Source organism: Alligator mississippiensis, chromosome 5 (genome assembly GCF_030867095.1).
Source record: "Alligator mississippiensis isolate rAllMis1 chromosome 5, rAllMis1, whole genome shotgun sequence".
NCBI lineage: Eukaryota > Metazoa > Chordata > Crocodylia > Alligatoridae > Alligator > Alligator mississippiensis.
Genome location: NC_081828.1, coordinates 38211230 through 38232700, shown reverse-complemented (window position 1 = coordinate 38232700; position 21471 = coordinate 38211230). Strand labels below are relative to the sequence as shown.

The 21471-nt window shown below is 47.2% G+C and overlaps 1 protein-coding gene across 2 annotated transcripts in view; it reads right to left on the bottom strand.

Moving 5' to 3' along the window:
• Positions 1 to 20786, bottom strand: part of SLC30A7 (solute carrier family 30 member 7) — a 53913-nt gene extending 33127 nt beyond the window's left edge. Inside the window, exons 1-7 of one of the 2 annotated variants that reach the window (XM_006273723.4) lie at positions 20613 to 20786; positions 20431 to 20532; positions 13175 to 13288; positions 10535 to 10622; positions 9865 to 9991; positions 7188 to 7337; positions 4506 to 4556 (exon numbers count right to left, since the gene is read on the bottom strand). In XM_006273723.4, the coding sequence (XP_006273785.1) occupies positions 4506 to 4556; positions 7188 to 7337; positions 9865 to 9991; positions 10535 to 10622; positions 13175 to 13288; positions 20431 to 20532; positions 20613 to 20692 (712 nt within the window). In that variant the 5' untranslated portion in view covers positions 20693 to 20786. Of the gene's footprint in view, positions 1 to 4505; positions 4557 to 7187; positions 7338 to 9864; positions 9992 to 10534; positions 10623 to 13174; positions 13289 to 16189; positions 16347 to 20430; positions 20533 to 20612 lie in introns of those variants that run through there. The other variant, XM_019479097.2, reaches the window with a different exon arrangement.
• Between the last annotated feature and the right edge of the window lie 685 nt (positions 20787 to 21471).

The following is a 21471-nucleotide window of genomic DNA, read 5'->3' as shown; positions in this document are numbered from 1 at the left end:
GCTAAATTATTTTCCCGCTAAATTACAGTTTCTTTGCACGGTGGAGTTTTCTGCTGCAGAGGAGAACCCCGGTGGCAAAGGAGAACTCCCGCCAACTTCTAGCTTTCTTTGCAGGGTGCATTTCTTTTTGCATCTAAGAAATGCTCGGTGCAAAGAGTTCCCGCCATTTGTATTGAAATTCGAGCCACATTATTGGTTCACATTAAATTATGCATACGTGGCGGCTAGCGATTGGCTTGCTAGCCGTATAAAGAGCTTGGGTGGTTTCCGCCCAAGTCGGAGTTCGAGAGAGAGAGAGAAAAACCTTCACCTTGCATGAAGGTCTCTAAGCACTGCGGATCCTTACGGACCCAATGCATTTCTTAAAAGGCAACAGGGGCCTGATCAGCCTCTGGGCTCTCCCCGTCGCCAATAGATTCCTAGACGTATCCCTCCCTGCGTGCAAAAAGAGACGGACCCACGGAGTTTCGACAACTCCGTAGGAGATTGAGCTTGTCGTAATCCTCAAACGAGGATTTAAGCAGAGCTGTGCCTGGAAAACTGTCCAGCCTACACCACGACCATCTTTGGTGTAAGTAAACAATCTTGAATCAACCACTATGCATCCATGACTAATTCTAGCTCGCCCCACAGTTTTCTCTGACCCCGCGTGTCCGGGCTGCTGGTCACAGCCCGCGTGCACAAAATGGGCCGCGGATTGCTCCCAGCCCGCACATGGCGACGAGGATGGGATCAGGAGAAGACACATTAGAGCTAGAATTGGTTAAGAACTGCCCTTGGCGCGATAACCAACGCCAAGTGAAAAGCTTTGAAGAACTGGAGGCGCATATCGCTTACCACCAGGCGGGCGGAACGGGCAAGAGATTTGTCAGCGGACGCCTGTTGCTGAAGGGAGAAGAGGGAGTCTCCGAAGACGGAGCCCCGAGAGAGAGGGAAGTGTATTTGCTCCCCGCGGCGTTCGGGTGTATAATGAGGGACGAGCGGGTCCTGTTCAGGCCCCTCGATACTGTGTCCCTCGCCAGAGTCAACCCGGCGGGCAAAGTGAATCCGACCCTCACCCGGGAGTGTGCCCGATGCCTACGATATGCTCGGGAGAGTGAAGAACCGGTGCCAATCGGCCGGTTCTCCCCTTTCATGGTGGTGTCTAGATTATGGGGTTGTGAGCTTCCATCCGAGCTCCGTGAAGATCTGGAGACAGAGGAACGTGCCGCAGATGAGAGGGTGGCCCCACGGTACGACAAGGGGGGAGAGTTAAGTGCAACTTTTCGTACGATCACTAATTAAATTCTGGTGCATTAAAGTTTAAAAGCCCAGCTGCAGATGGCTATTCAAGCGGTCAAAGAAGCGGCTGAGAGAAGGGAGCCTGAAACGCCAGCCCAAGATGGCACTGAGCGGGAGGGAGACCGCGTGGAAGAACCGGAAAAGAAGGGTGGAGCTTCGGAGGAACCCGCAAGAGTTCAGTCAGCGACTCCGCCCATCGACACAGCGTCGTCTCCGGCAACCCCGCCTAGCAACGCGGCGACGCCTCTACCGACCACGCCTTCCTGCCGACGAAGGAGAGAGTCAAGCGGAGGAGTGCATCCGCACCTCCTGCCTGAAGCAGCAACAGCAGCAGTAACTCCCGCGGCAGCAGTTCAGCCTGTAACAACATCAACTCCCGAAAGAGCAGCTTTCCCTACAACGACTGGTCGAGTTACCACTGCTTACTATGCTCGCACCAGAACTGAGTTACAAGATTTATGTAGAGCATCAAGAATCCAGCCTGAAGAGACTCTAGCTGTATGGTTGGGACGTTTGGTCATGGAACTTGGATCCGACCTGCTGAACCAGGAAGAAGCAAGCTTCCTAGTTAGACAAGCTTTGTGGAGTAGAGGACATGTCACTGACATCAACATGATAGAGGTCAACGTTCACTGGCCAGTGCTTGTTGCAGGACTGATTAGTCAAAAAGCCCACGTATGGCATGAAGAACGGCCAGAACATACCGGTGCAGAGCATCTCATGCTAGCAATCATCGGAGTCTCGTACTGTGCCTGGAACCCCAGAGCATGTGCGCTGGGACTGACATCACTCCAGCGAATAAGACCATGGGCTCACCGTCATCTACGAGATCCTGGAACCGTTCCAGTAACCGTTCACAGCTTAAACAGTTGCCTCAAGATTTATGGGCAAAAAAACATCGTCGTCCTCCGGATTCTGCTCAACCCAATGGTGAACCAACCTGTAAGCAATCTCCTTCGTCAGTTGTCATGACTGCGTATCCTGATGGAGCCAAGATTATCTCTTGATCGGGACCGTAGACACCCAACTGAACTACAAGGCACCAGACATGGTGAATCCTATCTTCCATCACTGCCACCGAGAACCCCAGAAGAGCGATACATGTTTGGATTTCTCCTACAGCGTTCTGGACTCAATAAGCGGCAGCTTCGGATTTTAGAGGACGCAGGCCAATGGCAATTGGCCTATGAGTTAGGTTTCCATTATTTAGAGGAACCAGATGATGGCTCCTCAACGATTTCATCCAATTGAGAATATAAAGAGAAGATGGTTTAGAGAACTAGTAAAGTTCCATGAAAATTTTGTAAATTTGTTGAAGATGCGTTAATGTATTTTTTTTTGAGAGTTTTGTTTACAGATCCGGAATTCAGACTGCATGGCGAAAAGAAGCCCTGAGAGGGATAACATCATCGGAAGAAGTGAGGGCCTGACGTACGACTTCGCCATAACGCCCGCTGAAGCCCTGATCGTGTAGTTTTGTTATGAATCTGATTATGTGTTTGTGTTGATTATTGTTTGTTGATTATCTGTAACCCAATCCCAGGACAGCGAATTTTATGTTTATTTGTTTGTTTGCTTATCTGTTCGTTTGACGACTCACGACAAAGCTCTAGATCACTAGAATAGTAAGTGTATAGCATAATTTAGCTATGACTTCAGCAAGGGGGGATGTCACAACCCAAATTTGTGATTTTGTGTTTTGTGCGCGCTTCGGCACTGCTAAATTATTTTCCCGCTAAATTACAGTTTCTTTGCACGGTGGAGTTTTCTGCTGCAGAGGAGAACCCCGGTGGCAAAGGAGAATTCCCGCCAACTTGTAGCTTTCTTTGCAGGGTGCATTTCTTTTTGCATCTAAGAAATGCTCAGTGCAAAGAGTTCCCGCCATTTGTATTGAAATTCGAGCCACATTATTGGTTCACATTAAATTATGCATACGTGGCGGCTAGCATTTGGCTTGCTAGCCGTATAAAGAGCTTGGGTGGTTTCCGCCCAAGTCGGAGTTTGAGAGAGAGAGAGAAAAACCTTCGCCTTGCGTGAAGGTCTCTAAGCGCTGCGGATCCTTATGGACCCAACGCATTTTTTAAAAGGCAACAGGGGCCTGATCAGCCTCTGGGCTCTCCCCGTCGCCGATAGATTCCTAGACGTATCCCTCCCTGGGCGCAAAAAGAGACGGACCCACAGAGTTTCAACAACTCCATAGGAGATCGAGCTTGTCATAATCCTCAAACGTGGATTTAAGCGGAGCTGTGCCTGGAAAACTGTCCAGCCTACACCACGACCATCTTTGGTGTAAGTAAACAATCTTGAATCAACCACTACGCATCCGTGACTAATTCTAGCTCGCCCCACAGTTTTCTCCGACCCCGCGTGCCCGGGCTGCTGGCCACAGCCCGCGTGCACAAAACGGGTCGCGGACTGCTCCCGGTCCGCACAAAATTAAGGCCCCCGTGGTGAGGGAGGGAGTGGGGCTGGGGCAGGTGCCGTCCAGCTGGGGCAAGGCATGGGATGAAGCCACAGCTCGTCCAGTGGGCGTGGCTCCTGCTGCTGCACGCACCCCAGAAGGGCACAGGGGGCGTGTGCCTCTGGATCTGCATGGGGCAGGGCAGGCTGCCACTGTGGGCTGGGGCTGTGCTGTGGTCTTCCTGGCAAGGGTTGGGCTGGGCTGCCTTCAGGGCAGACGGCAGCGCTGAGGGGGGGTTGTGGGGGCTACTGTAAATTTTGGGGTGGCTGCAGCCCCCCCATAGTCCCCTCCCAGTGCTGCTGCCCACCCTGAGCACAGCTCAGTGTAGCCCGCACCCGCCGGGAAGAGGCCAGCACAGCCCCAGCCCCAGCCTACACAGACACCTCCCCTGTACCCTCCCATGGTGCCTGCAGCTGCAAGAGCCACCCCCGCCCCTGCAGCTCTGTCCCACACCCTGCCCTGCCCCCTAACCTTGGAACCTTTTAAAATCTGTCACACTGATTAGGGCTTTCTGATTTTATAGTCCACCATAACTACGCTTTTTCCATAGCGTGTGTTGCCATAATAGCTAGGTTTTAAAAAAAAATAGAAATTAGGTATCTCTTGTATTTAGTCTTTTACAATGGTTTATCTTCTACAAAAATTCAAAGCCACCAAAACCTGTTTGTTATTAATATCTAAACAACATCACCAATATTCAAGTCAAAACCTAGGCAGTGCTAGGATCTAAACTAATAAACTACTATACTTATTTATTTCATACCTTGTAAAATCTGTTTGCTGGATCCTGCAGCTGCTTCAAAAGAGTGACTGTCTGTAAAGAAAATGATTGACAAATTAAGCTATATAAAAGTTATCCTCAAACGGATCAATTCTGTTTTGTTTTCTGTTCTCAAGCTTGTTTGAGTAGACCACAAAGTTGCTCACAATCATTAGTCAAAACTCTGGCTGGAAAGTAAAGTACTTTTTGGATAACAGCATGAAGTTACAATAGGGTATAAGCATTCAGAATGTACTGGCTTGCATAATGCTGCTGTAATAAACATGTTAAGAAGAGCAATGTACTTCTTTTGCACTGGACACAAAATTAAGCTAGTCGTTATTCTTAAGAGGTACATTTTTTAATCTGAAGATTAACCTCATCATAGGAAGAGTGAAGATTACTGTATTTCCTATACAGAAACATAGCCATAGAAAAATCTGTATCTAATGTGAACTGAATGGTGTCAAGATTGGATGGGGTAAAACACTAAGTCTTCTCATGTAGTAACATATCTTTGGAATGCTCTTTCCAAAGGTTATTTTTCATAACCAAACGGAGAATGGACACTAAGCAAGATTATGCACTATTTAATCTATCTGAAAAGCTTACTTTTGCTGAATACTCAAAGCACAGTCAAAGCTGTACAAAACACACAGCCTTCGGCTCATAGTTATTTGGACTATATAAATGCCATCAAAAATTGTAGTCCTAAAGAAAAAAAAAAATGCAACGAGGCAAGCTTCAGCAGAGCACTGAAAATGCAAGTACTCCATTTCCAACTAAAAGTTATTGAATAAAGTAACAGCCCAAGAATATTAATATTCCAAAGACATATCTCTAGAATAACCCAAAAGCTATATAAAACATATTAATCTTAACATTAAATTTCCCATGTCACTTTTACTGTTGAAAGTTTCTTTTCCTGTACTAGTAAATCCTTTTAATTCTCTTCTTTGAAAGCAGAAAAACATTGCTGAACTTTCTGTTTTCATCAATTTGTTTTTTCCTTCTTACGGTGAGTATTCTTAGATAGAATTTATTGTCATCAAGTAAAACATCAGATCAGTTTTTGTGGATTTTATTTTACCTGAGAATTTATTCTTTCCCAATCTTTTCTCCCCTCGCATCAAAGTACTGAAAAAAGGGAGCACTATGAAAGTTTTATTCTTCCCTGGTATAAATTAAACAGCTTAACAAGTATACTACCATGCTTTTAACTAATTAATTGAGCCAATCAGAAGAGTGGAACTAACTAGCCCACAATATTCCGTGAAGGAGGCTACACTACTTCCACAGAGCAGCATGGCACATTTCAACACAGTGTTAACAGGAACATAAATCTGACAATTTAGAAATGTCCTTTGTTAAATGTTTCTCTTCTTCCCATGCATATTCTCCTCTGCTTTCTAAGTTGCATCTTTACTACTTACTATGCCTATCACAAATATTAAACTACATTCACTATTGCAGTGCTGTTTTTACAGTAATGCTCATAAAGGAGCATCCAAAGTCTGCCTTAAAAGGAAGCAATATTGATCCAAGTGGATCATAAGATACATTAGGACACTAACATCTGAAAACATTACTTCTATATAGGTTTCCCTCAATTTATGTGGTAGATGCGTTCCCAGGGACTACCGCATAAATCGAATTCGCATAAAGTGAACCCAGTTTACAATTAATCAGATAGGGTGAGTGAGGGATAGAGTGAGGCTGGGGCTAGGGAAGGGGTGGGGAGAGGGGGTGGCACAGCCCAGTGGCTGCAAGCAGGCATCTGCCACTCCTGGGGCTGCAGCAGAGGCAGCACCAGGCTCTTTGCAGTGCTTGGGGTGGGTGGCAGCCCCACTTACCCTGCTTCTCCCCACTTTCTGCAGCCCCTGCTGCAGCCAGCCTGGGAGTGGCTGACACCAACTGCCTGCAGCCGCTGGGCTGCACCATGCCCGAAACCCCCTGGTGTGGTGCAGCCCAGCAGCTGCAAGCAGGTGGCATCTGTCGCTCCTAGGGCTGCAGCAGGGGTGGGCAGCTGCCTGCAGAGCGATAAGAGCAGGCCGGGGCTGGCGGTGGCACCAGGCTCTTCCTGACACTCGGCAGCGGTGCCGAGAGGGCAGGTTTTGGGGGGGCAGCAGCCGCCCTCCCATTGCCGCAGCCCAGCTCGAGTGCCAGGAAGAGCCTGGTGCTACCACCGGCCCCAGCTTGCTCTTGTCCCACTGCAGGCTGCTGCCCGCCTCTGCTACAACCCTGGGAGTGGTGGACGCCGCCTGCTTACAGCTGCTGGACTACACCACGCTGTGTGGTTCGGGGCATGGCGCCCAAGGGCAAGCAGAGCCCTGTGGGCTTTGGGGCACGGCGCAGCCCAGCGGCATCGGCCATTCCCAGAGCAGCTGCAGCAGGGGCTGTGGTGAGTGGGGCCCTGGCCCCAAGGCCCTTTCCCCTCCCTTCACAAACTCACAGACTCACCTGCTTGGGGGAGCACGCCTATGTCAATTGCATAACAGCAAATTTACCTTGCATATAACGTATTTCAGGTATAAGAGCGAATTCACATAAATCAAACCCGCATAAATCAAGGAAAAGCTGTATTAACTGCTGGGGCAAGTTGCCAACATCTTCTCTGTTATTTACAAAGACCTGGTTGAAGCAAAACAAGTGCATGGATCTTTATTTGTAATCATAGATACTTACCATGACAATAATCTTGACTGCGAGAGTGCCCGTGATCATGAGAGTGTCCATGGCCATGGCCATGTTTGGACTCATGGCTATGACCATGACCTCCATGACTGTGTCCATGGCTGAGACCACCATTAAACAGAGAATGGCTGTGCTCATGCCCTATAAAACAAGTATCATAGTGAGAAAGTTGTGTGCTTCCATTAATTTCTAAACTACTTAAGATTCACGCACATCCTCCAAAACAATCTCAGTTTACTTATATGTGGTTCAAGTAGAACAATGTGAATACCAAAAATTTATGTTCTAAATTTATCTGAACTATACTGCTGCATAAAATACTTACCTAGCTTGGAAACGCATCATAACACTTCATTAGATAGATACACTGCTATCTTTTCAAATCAAGCCAGGCTGAACATTTAATATCACTGTAATAACATACGTTTTATCTCTAACCCCATCACACTGGGACATCGAGGGGGCACTCTACAAGGTGGAAGACAGACAGACGGTCCTATATGTAACCCCAAGAGGAGCGTTGGGGAGGGGATTTCAATCTCTGGTGACATGTTTTTTTTGTTGCTAACAACTGTTTCATACTTAGCCCCAGAGAGGGTCATATACCTCTGCACTTTCACCATTTGTTTTTAATATTTGTATAATAAAGTTTTAGAAAGTAAAACTCTCTCTCTCTCTCTCTCACACACACACACACACACACACACACACACACACACACCCCTTCCAACTGTGGAGAGTGAGAATAGGATTAATATTCATTTGAGTTGTACCATATGTTTTTAAAAACTTAAGCTTAAATGGTTGTCAGACTGAATTAGGGTTTATAGTTTATGTTGGAAAACTGTGTGGCATCTTAATCTAATAAAAAACTCAGGATATTGACCATATACATATTTGTATATACTTATCTTACATTTCCTCTGAAAATGAATATAAAATAATTGCAAAATACTAAGAAACATAATTTCCATCCTACACTGAAATTTTATTCAATTTTATTTTATTCAGCTGTTTCCTTGCAAGTACTCTATGTTAGATCATGTTTCTTATTTAAAAAGAGAAACCTTTTATCTAAATGAAAATTTTTAAAAACCTTTTCCAAGTGCAGAAAAGTACAGGTTTCAGAAAGCAGATTAATCATTTTACAATTCCCAGTTATTGGGAATCAAAGGAAGAGACTGACAACTAACAGTAAAAACTTCTCAAAACTACACACGTACATACACATATATGCATGTACACAATTTAAGCTTGATACCAAGGGCAAGTCTACACAGCTTCCTTCTCAACACCAGGAGAAAAACAAAAAAAAACAAGCCCTGTCCATTTGCTCCAGATCATCTAACTCAGGGGTGGGCAATTATTTGGGACCAGAGGCCACACAGGGGTTTTGATGAATTGTCACAAGCCATGTAAGCATGTTCCCCCCCGTCCAGCCCCAGCCAGCACATACAGCTTACTGCTTTGACTGATCCCAATGCCCCTGCCGTTCAGCTCCCCTGACCTCAAGCAGCAGCTTCTCCTCTTGCTCCTGCTGCATAGATCATGGAATGGGTGGGCCACCGGGGCCATGGCCCAACCAACTTTTAGCACATTAATTTATATAACCCACAAATGTGCAACTGTCATTCCAGTTAAAACTGTATAACAATTTTTTTAACTGCATAGTTAGCTAAATTAACGTGCTAAAAGTTGGTCGGGCCATGGCCTGGGTGGCCCACCCCATTCCGCAGGCTATGTCCTGCTGCACCACTGGATTGGAAGGAAGCTTCAGCTCGGTGGCTCCTGCCCCAGCACACGGAGCCCTGACTCCAATCCTGGCTGCCTTCCACCTACTCCACCCTCCTGGCATGGCGGCTGAGTGGGCAGAAGGCAGCTAGGAGCTGGAGCCAGAGCCCTGCATGCTGGGACAGGATTTACCCAGTTGAAGCTCCCAGCTGCCTTCCACCCACTCGACTGCCCGCACCGGGTGGGCAGAGTGGGTAGAAAGCTGCCAGGAGCTGGAGCCAGAGCCACCCAGCTGAAGCTTCCTCCCGGCCCAGAGCAGCACAGTAGAAGCAGAAGGAGGAGCCACCACTAAAGGCAAGGGGAGCCAAGCAGCAGCCCCACTGGTAAGCTATGTGCAATGGAGCACAGCACGTGGTGCCCCGGGTGGAGCTCGGACCTATACAGAGAACTACAGGGGCAGCCACAGGCTGGATCCAATCAACTGGCAGGACTCCCTCCCCACTCGTTGCCTGTAGGCTGGATGCAATCAGTTGGTGGGCTGGATCTGGCCCATGGGCTGTATTTTGCCCATCCCAATCTAACTACTGGTCTCTGGTGTGTGCACAGTAGGTGGCTTGGGAATACACCCAAGTGCCCCTTTCAGTGCTATTCTCAGGCTTTACCAAGGCATAGCCTGAGTACAGCCCTGAGGTGAATATTCAAGACTGCTTCCAAGCTGTCTCGTCTGCCAGTCTCTGCTATGCACCAGGTGGAATGGGGAAGGCTTATTTTGTCAGCAACAGCTCCTGGGTTAAAAGGGAACAGTACAGACTTGGCCCAAAAAACACAAAGCATTAAACAACCAAGCTCTGGCTGGAGGCCAGAAAGGGACCTGAACATAAACTACCAAGAAAGGGAAAAACAAAGAGAGAGAGAGAGAGAATTACAAGCATCATACCAGAGTCATGTGAATGCCCATGACCTCCATGATGAAAAACAAATATTCCTATGAGATTTACAATGAATCCAAGTATAGACACAGGGAGAAGTCTTTCATGATGAACATCAGGAGGCTCCAATGCTCTCTAAAAAAGAAGCAAGTTTAGAGCATCATTTATACTCTTATCACACTATTAAAAGGAGGCAATATACTGTCCATTTTCTAACCGACTAGATGCAGAAGTATTGTGACACAAAAACAATCTTCCAAGAGATAAATTAGTAAATCAGTAAGTTCTGGCTTACAAATGAACTCCGAAAGCTTTTAAAAAGTCTCAGTCACAAAAGGTAAGAAGTATAGGGAAGAACAATAAAACATTATGTATATTTCTTCTGTCGTGATGAGTTAGGTCTGAAACGAATACACACTTCTTTATACTGTCTGCTCAATGTCATATAGATACTCTGAAAAAAAAAATGCTGCTTTACATCCAATGCTGACTTTACATAGTTTTCACTTCTCTCGTGCTTAACTGGCTATGAACATGAACAAATTCACAATCCATTACAATAACTTAAACTAACCCTATTCTCTTAAATGTGCTGTACTATAAGAAAGTAGTAAGTCTATGAAACAACCTTCATTTCTCAGAATAGACCGACTTACTGCAATTGATGACCTAACATACCTCAACCCCTTCAGAGAAAATGAAGAATGCTGTGAAAATCAGGAACAGACCATTTACAAAACCAGCCAGTACTTCTGCTCGAACATATCTAGGAAGAACCAAACAAGCAGTATTAGATATTACACTACTCCTATTTATATGCTGAAAACACAGAATTACTTATCTAGTGTCAACATAATTGAGGTAAATATTGCCAAACTCTGACTTAGTTTTCTCATTGCTGCTGCTATACATATGAAAAGTAAAAGAATTTCTACACAAGAAAATACTAGGTGAATAGACTCATTTGTATGTCAGCTTACCTTGCTTTTTCTTGGCTTCATATATTGGACCTATAAGACACACATTTTTTTGCCTAGTAGTCCAAATCAGTGGCAGGAAAAATATGGCCTGCAGGCTGAATCCAGCCCATGGAGGGACTTTATCCAGCCCACAGCAGGTCCCTTGGTCCTGCCTGGCTCAGGCACTGTCTGACCCATGGTGCGTGCTGCTGCCCCTTGGGCACGCAGTGGGGCTGGGGCAACTCCACAGCTGGACTGCCTTTCTAAGCAGCCCAGGCAGCAGCTCCTTCTGGCTGCCACTGCCACTGGTCCCAGCCCCATGGCACTGGTGGGGACCCACATGCACAGCTCCAACCCCAGCCCACCCTGTGCCTTCTCCAGACTCACCTACCCACGCTGAGCAGCAGCAGCCAGGCAGAAGTGGCTGCTCGGCGTGGGGGAAAACCAGCCCCCACCCTCACTGCTGCTGAGATCTTCTTGCTGCAGCCACCCAGAGCCCATGCCTGGGCTGCCTTGTGGCAGTGCAGAGGAACCATCGCTGCCCCTTTGGGCAGCCTGGAGGTGGCAGTGACAGCGGCGGAAAGGAGTGGCAGGGCAGCCTAGGAGTAGGGTCTGGGCAGATACAGCAAGAAGGGCCCCGCAGCGGCGAAGGGATGAGTTCTTTTCTCCTCGCACCCAGCAGCCGCTTCTGCTTGGCTGTTGCCACTGCTACCATTGCTTAGCGTGGGCAGGCAAGCCTGGAGCAGGCGCAGGGCAGACTGGGTTGGGGCTGTGCATGTGGGTTCTGACTGGTCTGGAACTGGTCCACTCCACTGGGCTGAGTCCGAAGCAGGCACAGGGTGGGGCTGAGCACACAGGTCCCTGCCAGTACCACGGGGCTGGGGCCAGAGCCACCACCACCACCTGGACTGCCTAGAAAAGGCAATCCAGCTATGGAGCCACCCCAGCCCCACTGCATGCCCAGGGGGAAGCAGGATGGGATGGTTCTGTCTGGTCCAGGCACCAAGGGACCTGCCACGAGCCGAGGTTGGGGCTATGCACTGTTGGCGGTGGCTGCGAGAAGTTGCAGGGTGCACAGGCTCCAGGCTACTGTGGGGTGACGAAAGTGCTGACCGGCCAGCGGCAGCTCCCCAGAACTACCCATGTGGCCCATGGGCCCAAATAATTGCCTGCCCCAGTCTAAATCAATGACAGTCAGTTATGGATAGCTAGAAGCCACATAAGTAGCTAGGTGTTAACCAAATAGTCATAACAATATATATATCTTTAGGTAACCTGTGGCAAATTCACTGCAGTTCAAAAACAAAAAACTATAGTACTTGTTCCATTACTGGTAAAGTTGGGGAGCACATCTGTTGTACTATTCCTGGTTGTAGGAAACATGTTCTTAGGGCATGAATTAAAAAAAATCCCTCTGATAACAGAAGTTGAGATTTGAGTTTGACCTACAAAAGTCAGCCTTTGACAGAGTCTGCAGTGACCAATGTAGACCTATGAAGACCCCAATTATGATGCAGGTAGATCTAGATCTGGCAAAGCAACACTTTTCAAAATATTAAGTTTTATATGGATTATTGCTTTCACAAGGGGGAAGAAAGAAAAAGAACCAGATTAACTTTCACTCAGTCACTGGAACGCTTGGCATTTTGAAAGTATCAGTAGGATTCCTAACGTTTTAAAACAGAAAAACAAAACCAGATTGATTGAGTATATGACATGTATGTTAAGTATATGTAGTCTAGTTTATGAAAAACACTGATTAAGAATGGAAAAGTGGTTTCATTTTGACTGTCAGCCAACAAGAATGAATGCTACCAAACAAAATAGTAATACACTGTTCCTGCAATCTATTCTCTGCATTGTTAGTTCAAAGAATAACTCACATTTTGTCTGTAACTTTAACTCCCATCCACATGCAAATGCCTCCAGCTTCAATTTTATGGTATTTTACACACAAAGCAGAAGGCCCACAGCAAACATTGGTGCTTGAAGGTTGAATGCTGCATACTCTCAAAAAAGTAATGCGTAGGGCAGTTAAAACTGTAGCTTCTAATAAGCATTTACTCCAATATCTGCTAATCAAATTACTTTTTATATCCCAAGTTTACAGTGCAATTTTCTCATCTGAGTTAAACTAGGCTACCTTCAGTGGAATAACATGAATGAACTAACTTGACCTAACTGCTACAGTAAGCAAGCCCATGCAGAATACATTGTTTCATTACATGATTTTTGTCTGTTAACAATAATGAAAACATTTTAGAAAAGTAATGAACTTGCCTTCCAGAAACACAACACTATTTTTAAATACCACTTCTGTAGCATATAACATTTGGCTTGTTATGTCTAAATTACTTACCCATAAGAGAAAGCATCATTTGATCTCCATTTTGAAATAACTGAAGCTGCTAACCCAGCCAACAGAGCAGTACAATCAAAGAACATATGAAAAGAATCTGATATTAGACCTAAACTGGAAAGGAACAGAGAAATTCAGTTAGGTTCACACAAAGCCTATATTAAGTCTGAATTTTAAGGAGCTTTCAGCTGCACTCCCTCATGTTACAACTGCTCATTCCTGTCCCTTTGGCTAGGTACACATTACATAGTTCTGCTACCATAATATATCAATTAGGATTGTGAAGAGAAATCATACTCCCTAATGGACATCATTACGCTGATAACACTCGTGTGGATCCAGGTATACAAGAGAAACATGCTTTTGTCTGCTTAATTTCTGTTCAAGGAGATGATACATATCCTCTTAAGGGAAAGGATCAATAGAGCTAGTAAAAAAAATTCTGACACTGAAGTTAGAAAATGCTTAAATCAACAAAATCAAGCCATTTTGCAGGGACATGTCAATACTTACTAGGCCTGTAAGAAGCTTTGGGTGGTGATTCGATTCAGAGGCAATTCAGCCCGATTCAGTGGCCGAATCTCCAAATGCGAATCGAATCAAGGGACCAATTTAAAGGTCTGAATCGATTCAAAGCTCTCCGAATCTTTGGCAAAGATTCGGAGAGCTTTGATGATTCGGACAGTCCCCAGCAGCTGCAGCAGGGAGCTGCAGCCAGTCCAAGCTGGTAAGTACTAGGGGTGGGGGAAGGGGGACCGGGGGAGGGGACCATGAGGGGACCCCTGCCAGCCCCCCTGACCACCGCCCACTCTCCAGCCCCCACCCACCGCAGCTCCATACTTTAAAAGAAAAGCCCCAGTGCTCACCAGGTGCTGCCGGGCCGGGGGGGGGTGTGATTCTCACTGCCCCATGTTGCATGTGGGGCTCTGCACGAGCCCCCTCGACCCCTCCCTGCTCCCCCGGCCCCCCCACAGCTGCCCCACCTGCCGGGGCTCTGGCCCTTTAAGGAAAAAAAAGCAGAGAAAAGCCCCAGGACTCACCGCTCCTGGGGGTTCAGGGGCTTGCACAGAGCCCCCACCTGGCTGGGGGCAGCAGGGATTCCCCCCCCCCCCCCTTGCAGGAGCAGCGAGTCCTGGGGTTTCTTCAGGATTTTTTTTTTTTTCTTAAAGGGCTGGAGCTGGCACCCGTGAGGGGGCTGGGGAAGGGGGGGTTGGGAGCTTGTGCAGAACCCCCATGCAGCGTGGGACAGTGGGGGGCAGCAGGGATTGCCCCCCGCCTGCCAGCACCTGCTGAGCAGAGGATTTTTTTCCCCCCAAGTGCTGGGAGGTGGGACAGGCGGGGCGGCCATGGCTGGCTGGGAGAGGAGCGGGGGATGGGCCTGGCCTGGCTGATTCAGAGATTGGGACATTCACCTGCTACCAAATCACCAAATCAGATTCGGCCAAATCAAATCAGGACAGCAATTCGAATCACTGAATTGAATCGCTGTCCCCCAAATCAGCCAAATCCGAATCTGAAGCGAACACTAGCCACTTCACACAGGCCTAATACTTACTGTCAAAATTTAAACGGGTTCTCATCAAAACATTTATTTCCACTGGACCCAAAATACCCATTTCAATCTTTGTTTCAATTATATATCCACAAAACATACTGGAATAATTAACTGCAGAATGTTTCATTTTGCAGAAGATTCAGACTTACCCATTTCTTAATAACTCAGGACAAAATGAAATGTGCAATTTCAGTTTCCAGTGGGAGATTCTGTTCTCTAGTTAGTTCTTCTTGTAAAAAATATTATCAAGTTACCATATTATGTACTTTCAGAGTACAGGGGGGGAATGGTTACAGCGGGGCCAGACCAGGAGTGGCTGGGAGTGGGGTAGAGCAGGACCAGACCTGGAGTGGTGGTGGGGGGGAGCAGGGCTGGACCTGGAGAGCGGGTGGGGAGGGGGTAGCAGCTGAGCAATGCCAGATCCAGAGCAGCAGGGGTGGAGGGGTGCAGTGGGGCTCCATCTCTGACCCCCCCCAGTCATTCTTGACAAGCAATTTGCTAGTACCTCGATATAAAACTAAGGGTTAGTCATGTCCTTTCTCAAGAAACAGTTGCTTCTTCTGAACCCTTTGAGAGAGTTCACAAAGAAATATATGATGAAGGCTGCAGACATTGTATGGCTAGAGAAATGGCAACCTCTTGCCAATATCAGCACCTCAAGAAACCCAGCAGCCAACAGAATCTGACCGGAGATTATTTACAGAATGGGCTCCAGAACAAGACCATGGCACTTGCTGCTTTTTCAATGGCAACTGATAAAAGCGTAGATGGAAGTGAGGTTGGACAGCTACCTGGGTTTCCTCAGAGTGTCGATCAAGATATGAAATGTGACAGGGCTGATGAAAGGACAGGACATTTTCAACAGCATGACCACAGTTTTGGACAAATTAAATGCAGACTGGAAAAGAACAATGAGTGTTACAACAAAGGGGGCTCGTTCCATGGTGGGAAGGCAGGCAGGATTTATGGCAAAATTCAAGATCAAAGGGCAGTGTCAATCCAGGCCACGAGCTTTGTGTTTTTCATTGCATTCTACATCAGGAAGCCCTCTGTGCCAAAACTCTAGAAATGAAGCAGGTGATGAATGTTGTGGTTAAAAAAACAAACAAACAAAAAGTGACTTTCATCCTACCCAGGCCCTCAACTATCAAGCAGTTCAACTAGCTCTTGGAGGAAGGCAACTGGACACCAGCTGAGTTGCAAGGCACTTAAAGTACTTCTTTGAACTGTGGTGTGAAATTAAACAAGTATTTATTAATGAAAGAAACCCACAGCTGACCTGCAAGATGAAAAGGTTGCAGGACCTTGTTTTTTGTTTGACATAATGGGGCAAATCAATACCCTGACCATGGGAATGCTGGGTCAGAACAGTTGTGACTGAATTTCATGACACTGTGTCTTTGAAAGGAAGCCATCTCTTTGGGAAAACCAGCTCAGTGCAACATAACACATCTTCCCACCTTGAAGTCGCTTGTGCAATGCCACTGGGATTGAAGATCGTGAGGGACTGGAAGAGCATATGGTCAAGATTGCTGATCTCTCTTAAATTCCATGACAGGTTCTTTGACTTTTTGGCTCCATAAGGAGTTGAGATTTTTCAGGACCTTGTTCTCTGCCCTGTGGAACATAGTCCCCTTCAGGAGCTGTATATGGAACTCTGTAAACTTCAGTATAACACCACACTAAAGGATAAGTTCTCAACAGTTACAATTCATGGATTTTTACCAATAGCTGGGAGAAATCTGTCCAGCAATATAATGCTTTGCATCAAGAATGTTAATCCACATACATAAGCGCATATGCCTGTGAGACTAGATGGTCTCAGTGACTAACATCAAGTCAAAACTATGCTCAGGACTCCACAACAAGCACTTGAACATCATCCTAAAAGTGGCTTTGGTACAGCCCTTGGCAGCAGACATCAGAAAGTTGGCTGTAAAAGTGTCCAGGAGCGATGCTAGCAGCCTGTGAAATATCAGCATGGGGAAAAAAAAAAGGATTTTTTGGCTTTGTTTATTCTTAATGTTGAATTCATCTTTATCTTTATTCATCCTGGCAAATGCTATAGCAAACAGTTTTTGAAAATAAATCTTTTTTTCATACCTTTTGGAGGCCTGTTTGTAGGGGGTGTTGTTTGTTTTTGTACATTCATAAATTGGTGTGTCACAATGTAAACTAAGCTGAGGGAATAAATGAGTTTTGGAGAAGAATGATATGTGGGGTCCATAGGCACCTGCAAGGCAGAGAACATTGCCTGACAACAAATTTGAGTTTAACAACTCTAGCTTCGTTGACAAAAGCAACTGCTGATACAGTATATTTGGACTTCTCCAATTTTTGGTTAAAAGCTTTCATTATCTGGAATTAGCATGGCCTTGGGTGAATTTAAAAACTCACTCTCTTCTGTAAGACCTCAAAATGTAGTTAAGAGGGAGACGAAGCAGTGACAAACAATGACAGATGTAGTTATAGGGTAGGAGACATTTTTAGAGAATACAGCAGCTCAGAAAAGTCAGATGCCACAGTGTAGTACTATCAAAACGGGGACTAATTTTTTTTATTTTTTATTTAGATGCATATGTTAAACCGAGTATCATGTCCAAATTAAACAATGACCAACCCAAATCCATATCCAATTCTGTCTGTACTCAATCTCCACATCCCTCAATTCCCAGGTCTTACTCTTTTTCTACTGGGACAGCATATGTGCAACTCCCAGACCAAAAGTCCCAAAAATTCAGATGTGCCCAGTATGCTTCATCTTAGCCATAAGGCTGATAAGTGACAGGACTAGGAGAAAGCTTAAATAAATGAAAAAAAGAGAGTATTGGTGAGATGTGGAAGTGATGTTGCCTCTGTACACAGCTCTTTGCTCTCATGGACAGATCTAAGGAGAGTGGGGTGCAGTAATACATGTGTCACACTGCCAAGGCATGTAGTGAGATCTCCAAGCTCATCATCAGGGCTGCTGGAGACTGCCTTGGCACAGCTCTGGAACCCAAGGGGTGAACACAGCTGCCACTTGCCCTTTCCACTCACTTGCCCAGCACCTAATTTGGCAGCAGAAGAAAAGAGAGAGTGAGCAGTAGTGGTCTTCACCCCCTGGATCCTGGCACCACACCAAGGCAGTTTTCAGCAGCCATGCTGACAAGCCAGAGAGCTCAGAGCTCACAGGGTATTCATTGCACAGCCAAGGCAGAATGCAGTTGCACCCAACCCCCACAACCTGCCCATAGCTGCTCTGTACCTTTTGGACTTGCTGTGGATTTTATGTACCTCCATTTTAAGTGATCCACAAGTGCTTGATTCAGAAGAAATTTGGCCCGATTTGGCAGCTGAATCTCTGAATCCAAATAAAATAATGAGACCCATTAATCTCTCTGAATCAAATTGGAACCCTCCAACTCGATTTGGAGAGATTCAATGATTCTGACATAGACACAGCTTTAAATGTTTTTTCTACATAAGTCAAGGTACCATGTGGCTTGTGAATGCCGAGACGCTGGGGTGGATAGAGTGTCCCACAGGAGTGTGAGTGTGTGTGTGTGTGGGGGGGGGGGGGGGGTGGTCTCCTGCACGCTCGGTGGCAGACTCAGAAGTAGACCAGAAGCACTTCTGGATCTGCCGCCAAGTACATGGGGGGCCACCCTGTTCTCCTGCGGGATGCTCCATCTGCCCCACTATCTCAGTGTTCACAAGCCATGCCTGGTATCTCAAGGTATCTAGAAAAAACATTTAAAGCTGTGTCTATGGCTGAATCACTGATTCGCTAAATCGGCATCGAATCTTCAGATTCAGATTTGGCTGAATCGAATCGGGATTGTGATCCAAAACAACAAATCTAATCACAGTCGGCAATTCAGGCTGAATCCAAATCGAATACGGCCCATTTTGCACACCCCTACTACGGATGTCCCAAATATAACACTAGCAGCTCTCTACACTCAAATCTCATGCTTCAGGTTTTAGTCTATTGTCTACAGAAATAAGGAAGGATTCCCCTCCACCCCCAAGACACTGAAGCACTACCTATTGGCCACAGGGAAGGCAGGTGAAAGTTAATGGCTGGTGTGCAGGTAGCCAGACTAGAAGGCCTAAAAGTCCCTTCTGGCCTTGAACTTGACAGGAGAAAGTGCAGAATTTTCATGCATATTGTGGCTCTATGAAAGAGACAGTCCCATACTGCCTGCCTATTCTATAGAGACTTGACAAGTCAGTATCACCTAAAACAAAACTCCTCAATTTCATATTCATATTCTGTGCATTAAATTCATACCTCCAAGTATACCACAAAACTGGTAACCATAGGAGAGAGAATCAGAGACCAAAATACCAATAGGGCCACTACACCTGAACCACTTGGAAACATTTTTTCCTATAGCCAACTATTTAGGGTGTGCATGCAACTTATGCACAACTTTCAAAATGAGTTGCAAAGGCAAAAGCAGGCATTTTGAAGAAATAAAATGGCATTGTCACTGTTCTTTTGAATGGTATTCAAAACAAATTAAGAGCAACAAGAAAGCTTTTTACATCTAAATTACTGCTTCATGTAAGCCTCTCAATAGAGAAATGGTGTGTGGTTCTTCTACAATTTATGTGAAACCAGACCATAATCCAAGTTCAGTGGTCAGGGATCTACAAATGACACTTTGCTTGAACTCTACAGGTATTTTTAGCAAATGAGAAATCTGGAGACTGATATACCACCTTATTATAATGACAGCACATTAACCAACAGAGAGCTACACTGCTGGTGCCCATGGCCCTGCTATAGTCTGCACACTACTCTGACAGTCCTGTTGTAGTTCAAATTAAAACTAGATTAAAAAAAACAGCTATAGACTTGTTGCATATTTCCAAGTATTAGCTTTATAGCCGACTTGCTCTTTTTATAGCTAGAGAGTCATTTTTATCACGTGATAATTAATTTGCCTGTGTTGGCCAGTCAAAATTTATGGCACCAATCACCAGTTAATCGCATGATAATTTATTTTGCGCTTGTGGCTCATCTAAATGTACTGCATGACTCACCAGTGTATGGCATAACAGTTGATCGGTATATCTCAGGCCCCTGCTACACCTTACATTTCAAACCAGAACCAAAGTCATTTTACTGTCAGATTTTCCTAGTGAAGTCTTCTGCATTCTGCTTTTCAGACCGGCCCTGTCCATGCCCTGTCCACCTGGCTGAGCACACCTACTGCTGGCACGTGTTGTTTACTTACTCCAGGATGTTTCTAACCTGGTCACGGATACACAAAGGTGTTTGACACAATTGCCTCTACCATATGACCAGCAGTTACTCTACACTTGCCAAGGTGAGAGGCCCATGGGAAAGCAGGGAAGGGGAGCAAATGCTCCCAGTCCCAGGTCTGGGCAGCAAATTGGTCTCAGTCTGAAGGTCCTGAGCTCCAGCATCTTTCCCCTGCTCCCACAGCCTCTTCCCAGGCCCCACTTCCTGCTCAGCGAGTCCTGCTCCTTCCTCCACAACCACAGAAAACGTAAAGGGCTTCTCCCGCCCCTCGGGGCGGCGCAGAAGAGGCAAAGCCCCAGGCACCAAGGGGCTGCGCCGGCCAGAGCCGCGGGGCCTGCCCCGGGCAGCCGCCCCGGCCCCCCCGCGAGCGCCCCCGACCGGCAGGAGCGCGGGGCCGGAGGCAGACGTGGCACTGGCGGCACCGCCCGCCCGCCAGGCCGGTACCTGTTGCTCCAGATGCCGTAGAGCAGCTCCACGAAGGCGAAGGACAGGTTGAGGCAGAGGAAGAAGAAGAGGTTCCGCGACGTCTTGTCCGACAGGATTGACCTAAGCACGGACACAGCTCGTCACTCGCTGCCGCCGCCACCCATCCGGCCCCGCAGCGCGGCCCCGCCGCCGCCGCTCACCTGAACCAGCCCGACAACTTCCGCAGCGGGTTGTGCTTGGGCGGCTTGTATTCGTCGTCCTTGATGGAGAGCGGCAGCATCTTCCCGGCTCCGGCTCCGGCTCCGGCTCCGGCCGCGGGCGGGGGCGGGGGAAGCGGCGCTCCCCCGAGCCCGCACTTCCGGCACGGCCGCAGCACGCCTGCGCGGAGGGGCGGGGCCTCATGCGGTCTATCCGGAAGGGGCGGGGTGGAGGTTGCTGTGACTGTTCTTCTCGGCCGTCCCTTTCCCCTCCCCTGGTTGCAGCCGGGTCCCTGGTTCAGCCCTCGGTCTTCTCTACCAGCTGCCCGGGGTGGGGTGCGGGGCCGGGGAGAGGCTCTGACCCGTCTCCGGGGACTTCGCTGCTGTCGCAGACAGCTCTGCTGTACAGAGACGCACAGAGCAGCGGGGCTGGAGGGACCCGCACAGGTCACATCTAGTCCAACCCCTGCCTGAGGCAGGACCAGCCGTATCCAAGCCATCCTGGACAGAAACATAATCTAAACTCTGCATAAGATTAAGGTCAACCCTGATACAACACAGACCTAACACCCTGTCCGGCTTTACCAGTGGCAGGAGGACCAGGCAGCCAAGGTCCTGCTTCTATGAAATCTTGTCCAAATATATACCCAAGAGATCAGGGAAGAGGCCAACCCCTGCAGTAGAGGAAGGCAAGCCACCCAGCGTGCACCAGCTGACCATTGGGGCAAAATTCTTTCCTGATTTGAAATATTGTGATAGGTCTGACTCTGTGGAGGGGCAGGACCCTTTAGCCAAAAAACTGGCTGTTGTTCCAGCAGGAGCATTGGCGCAGACCAGTCAAAGGTCCCCAGCCTTTGCCAAC